The sequence below is a fragment of the Glandiceps talaboti genome, chromosome 17, assembly GCF_964340395.1.
Source record: "Glandiceps talaboti chromosome 17, keGlaTala1.1, whole genome shotgun sequence".
NCBI lineage: Eukaryota > Metazoa > Hemichordata > Enteropneusta > Spengelidae > Glandiceps > Glandiceps talaboti.
In genome coordinates, this window is record NC_135565.1 from 12,300,742 (window position 1) to 12,306,741 (window position 6,000).

A 6,000-nucleotide genomic window follows, 5' to 3' on the forward strand; every position below is an offset into this window, starting at 1 on the left:
GAAACCATTTCGACAACGCCCATAGTCACGCAGTACATTTCTTCCGAGTCAGAAAAAGATGGTTGAAGGATGGACCATAGTCACTAAGAAAGCCCAGAGTTTCAATCTCATGTTGTCACATTTGATGTAGTTTTCTCCACGAGGGGTTTTTGAGGTTTCCACTACCCCTCTGTGTTCATGCAGCACTCCTCTGTTTTGCCATGGATTATGCTATTGTAAAGTTTGAAATTGTTCAACTGAAGTAATTTGAAATTTTTTTTATACATTTTTTCTCATTTGCTGAATAGATCTTTGCCAAAAAAATTTTTTTAGATGATTTAAGTTTTTTATGTTCAAAAATTTTTTTCATTGTCAAATCTTAAGATCTGAAATACACAGCTTTGCTAATGATATGCAAATTAATATGTAAATGAGGACGAACTCTTGTATAGATCCGCCAAACATATGTTTCCTCAAGTAAATTTTATTCCTTGGTCATTGAGGCACATTTACTAGGAAGGCAAAGTTGCTGTAGTTTCTCAGAAAGCCCCAGGAAATGATCGTTTAAATGGAAGCCATAGAATAGTACATGATTGAAAACATCTAATACATTTGCAGTCATTGAACTGGGTGTAGGTGTGATAATTTGACACCTATACGTTGTTAAAAATTGATCAATATGTACAACATGAACACGCAGAAATGAAAATTTAATGAGTGGCACAATGTATCATCCATCATTTCAGCAGACAGTTCTTAGGTAGATCATATGTCATACTATAACATTCATTATATTATATGCAGTAATGATCTGTTTTTATATTTCATTGGTCTTTTCAGCTGTCGCTTCTAATTTGCATGTTATATTTACCGGTACTAGACCTGAGTTCTGTCAAGGCCTCAATGGAGTCGTAGTTTCTATCTAATTTAGTATATATTATTTACACAGAGACAATGTAGTACAAAAACTACATACTCACAACTCCAATCATGCATATGGTTTACGTTTGTGTATATTGACATCTTCATTATTCATATAGTTTGAACTGCATTCTCACAGCGTAAATCACGCATATGGTATACGTTGTGTATATTGACATTTTTTTTTTTTTTGTGTGTGTATATATATATATATATATATATATATATATATATATATATATATATATATATATATATATATATATATATATATATATATATATATATATAGTGTGTATATAGTGTGTATATATATATAGTATATATATATATATATAGTATATATATATATATATATATATATATATATATATATATATATATATATATATATATATATATATATATATATATATATATATATATATATATTCACTGTGTATACCTGTATCGTACATGAATCATATACATACATGTATATAGTTATAGTTTGATGGCAATTGAATTTGTGAAGTTAAATTAATTATGTATTACTTTTTTACTGTTAGGTGTAGCCATTTCATTTTAAAATCTATAAAAAGCAAGAATAATGGATTTCTAGCACTCAAGATAAACTGTTGGTAAATTTGATTACTTCATAAAAATATCTGACAGACAAAAAGATGGCTCTTGTAGACTAGCAATTAACATGGTTTATTTTGCTGATTGATGTCCTGTGAAGTGTCTGCTTCAAGTTGTGCTTCATATGAATGTATTGACTGGGTCAATATAACTACAATATATGTGTATATCGATAGAAATCAATGTTTTGTTGAATAACTTGCTTCGTCTTTGACAAATCGTACAAGGGATCTTATTTCTCCAGAAAGGCCCAGATGAGAAAGTGGCTAGTGTACATTTAGTAGAACTCGTTGAAAGTATTTTACAGTTTGCTCAGGAGTGCTGCAAAGTCTTGAGGGATTAACTAATTTCCGGGTTTTTTTTTATTCTTACACAGGTACTGATGGCCAGGGAGTATCAGCTGTTGCTTTATCAGTTACTTCACTAGCTTCCAGTACTACCCAACCAAAACGTAAAGACAGCAACACCAGCAACTCACTCTGCCAAGTTTGTAGTGACAAATCCTCAGGGTTCCATTATGGAGTACTTGCCTGTGAAGGCTGCAAGGTAAATAATAACAACAAATCACTCAAAACCTGGTGGCCCCCCTCCCTTCTCACTTTACAACCCCCCACCCCCAATGTCCTGATTCGTAGGTCTCAACAAGCGTCTACTACACCCGAATATAAAAAATGCAGTAACACCAGCATTTCAATTACCCAAGAATGGAATGTCGAAGCTTGTCGGTTCTGAAAGGCATAATTATAACCACGCCTAACCTGACCCCCTTCTTTGTGATGGTTATGTTCAATATCACCAAAATCATAGATGCTAACACAAGCTAACAGTTTACCCAAACAAAGTTTGTAGTGATATGATAAGTCCATAGGACTGTCATATTGTCAGTGTGTCATGTTAACGATACTAAGGTAAGTACAAACAATTTATCATGATCGGAGGATCTCCTGCTATCAGTGTGTTTTTTACACACAACTGTATTGTAAAAGGAGGGATTTCCAGCTCTCCCAATGGTGCAACTCAGTCTGAGGGCTGACGTCACACCTTTGAAAGGGTTCCACAGATTTGAATGTATACTCATGCAATTAGCATACTCATTAGTAATTATTGATCATATTGATGTCATTTCTCTGCTGGCAGCTACCAATCAGAGTGGACCTTTCAAAAAATACACTCAGTTAAAACAGCATTGTCTATTGGTCCTTGACTTTGAAGATATGTATTATTTCAAATTCAAGTTCAAACCCAGGATAACCAGTAAACCTTGACCTACAGTATGCTCTAACAGTTGTAAAAAATGTTCTCCAAGGGATAAACTGCTAGACATAATGAGTTTGTCTTCCCCTCTCACCTACATGTACAGCTTATTCTGACAATAGGTGTAAAAGTGTGTCCCAAGAGATCCAGACACAATGACCGTGTGGCTTCCCTTCTCATTTGTCATATGTTTAATGGTGACATTTATAGCAAACCACAGTCATTTGAATGGGTTGTGATTCATCACTTATCTAGAACACAGGTTACACCTAAAAATAAAGCTCCCAATTCAAAAAGTAAAGGATCTATCACAGTATCAGATGCATGGTACTCAATAGACCTGTCTGGCAGGGAAACCACACTATGATTCCAGACAACCTCTGATACAATGAAGTAGTTAAAACTATTGTCTGACATTGTTGAATTATCAAGTGTGGTGGACATACTGCATGTATGGTGAATATACACAATTATATGTATTCTGTGCATCAACAAAATGGGTGACAACAGGTGTTACCTTTAGGGGAGGTAAACCACAATTTGATTCCAAACAGCCCCTGATACTGATACTTTGAAATAGACAAAGGCTTGACTTGTTCACTTAGTGTTATCTTAGTCTAGTATGAGTGACATGTTACATGTAGTAATGCATATACACACATACATACACACATACATACATACACACATACCTACATACATACATACATACATACATACATACATACATACATACATACATACACACACACATACATACATACATACATACATACATACATACATACACACATACATACATACATACATACATACATACATACATACATACATACATACATACATACATACATACATACATGCACGCACGCACGCACGCACGCACGCACGCACACACACACACACACACACACACACACATACATACATACATACATACATACATACATATGTAATTTAACTTTAAGGGGAGATACATATACATACTAATCGCAGAAATGCTTGGATAAATATACCATAGGTGTACTCCAAGTATTGACTTTAAAGGCCAGGGATTCAATCCCAGGGTCTTGCAGTGGTGTTATCTTATCAGTTGAACCTTAAGAATAATGTACATAGAATTATTACTTTGTTCTTGGCCAACTTTTTCTATGACTCTGACAGACAACTGTTTTTCGTACTGAAAATGTATATTCTTATCTGACAGGGCCTTTGAAATGCAAACATATGCTAATATAACCTGCATGTATATTTTATTAAAATATGAGAACATACAATATTTTGAACCTGTATGTGCAGAATCGATAATGTCTGGTCTCTCTTATCTCAGGTATTTTAATGAGGAAAACTATACAGGTATGCTGTGATTTACAGAGTTTAGTTGTGTGTGAGGTGTGAAGAGATGTCAAGGCCAGTAAACCAAGCCATTTGATAAACAATGCATACTGATACTATAGTATGAAAGGCATTGACAAATCTGTTAGTTTTGTCTATTGGACAATGGGATGCTATGATACTATTGATAGCTGTGTGTCTGTATAACATGATAATGGTGGTGTCAGCTGATTGTAACCGAGGTGAAAAGTTCACCTCATGTCACCTAGGTCATTTGTCACTATATATGTTAATCTAGCAATTTATATGCGCAGATTGATTTCTATGGGTCTTTATGTACATTTATGCATAAATTGATCACAATATTGAGGAGTATATGTTCACCACCTACTGACAACATTTGGAGATACGTACAACCATGTATACATCAGGGATAAACTAGAGATGGCCTAGCTTTTTCCATGTGTCTATGTATACAACCATGTGTACATCAGCGATAACTTTGAGATGGCCTAGCTTTATCCATATCCATGTGTCTATGTATACCTCCAACCATGTGTACATCAGCTATAACTTTGAGATGGCCTAGCTTTATCCATGTATCTATGTATACATACATACATACATACATACATACATACAACCATGTATACATATAGATCTTACTTATTGACACACATTACATATTACAAGTCTGTATTAAAGGCATTTAGGTCCTGAACAGTCCTCACAGACTATAATTCCAACCATTGAAAATGTTTGTGGAAAGTCATATGACGTGTAATTTATTCTTGAAAATGAAATATATGAAATGATCACTTCTAAAATAATACCAAATTATAATTTGTGTGAAAAAGTTAAAGTGGCCATATGGATTAAGATTGACTATTTATTTTGGATTTTCAATATGTGAAACAATTTTATCATAGCTTCCTACTTGAAAAATCAATATGCCACAACATACATGTATGCCAAGTCTTTGTTTGTAACTCAATACATTGCAAAATGCTAGAAAATGTGTAAAAAGTTTGTTATTGTACGTAGAAGAACACACATTTGACACATTTATTGATCTTTTGTAATGTATTGAGTTACAAACAAGGACTTGGCATGTTGTTTCACATTGATTTTTCAAGTAGGAAGTCATGATAAAATTGTTTTATGAATTAAAAATCCAAAATAAATAGCCAATCCTCATCCATATGGCCACTTTAATTACACTGTAAATCAAATGACAGTCTATCTATGAGATATACCACTAAAACCTTCATGAACATAATAGTTGAGTATGAAAACTGGAGATAAAAAGTCCTCAGTGCTTAAAATGATTTTAAAGCATACAAACTCTGATGCAGTACTGACTGTCTTCTGTAGACAGATTTCATTGAAATCTGGTACAAAGGTGACATACGTTAGATGGTGTGTGCCTAGTGTTTTGTAAATTCTATCCAATATGTCCAAGTGACAGTCGTTGTATCGTAAATGGTTAATTTTGTTCAGTGCATACAATTTGAAATGTAGAGATTTACTTTAAGTAATAATAATAATAATAATAATGATAATAACTTTATTTGCCATATACTAACAAAGCATTGGAATTTGATTTTTCACACGAGCTCATAAAAAAACAAAATGGGAATATAACTAAGAATATAAAGGAATGACACAACAGACAATAAAACACACATGATACTAAAATACAATATTAAGACAAGTTATAATAAAACAGGCGGTTTAGTGTTTAATGTTCGGTTTAATTCAGTTGAGAATTTCTGACTATTAGAACTAATATGTCCTCAGATTCTAATTTTCATGCCATATGCTTCTGAATTATATATTGTAAATGCTTCTAGTACCATGCACAAACAAAGTTGAACAAAACATATGGAA

At 33.2% G+C, this 6,000-nt stretch overlaps 1 protein-coding gene across 1 annotated transcript in view; it reads left to right on the plus strand.

Annotated features, from left to right (window-relative positions):
- Window positions 1–6,000, plus strand: part of LOC144448075 (putative nuclear hormone receptor HR3) — a 40,847-nt gene that overhangs the window by 18,721 nt on the left and 16,126 nt on the right. Inside the window, exon 2 of the mRNA XM_078138225.1 lies at window positions 1,898–2,067. Coding sequence (XP_077994351.1) covers window positions 1,898–2,067 — 170 coding nt within the window. The remainder of the gene's footprint in view (window positions 1–1,897; window positions 2,068–6,000) is intronic.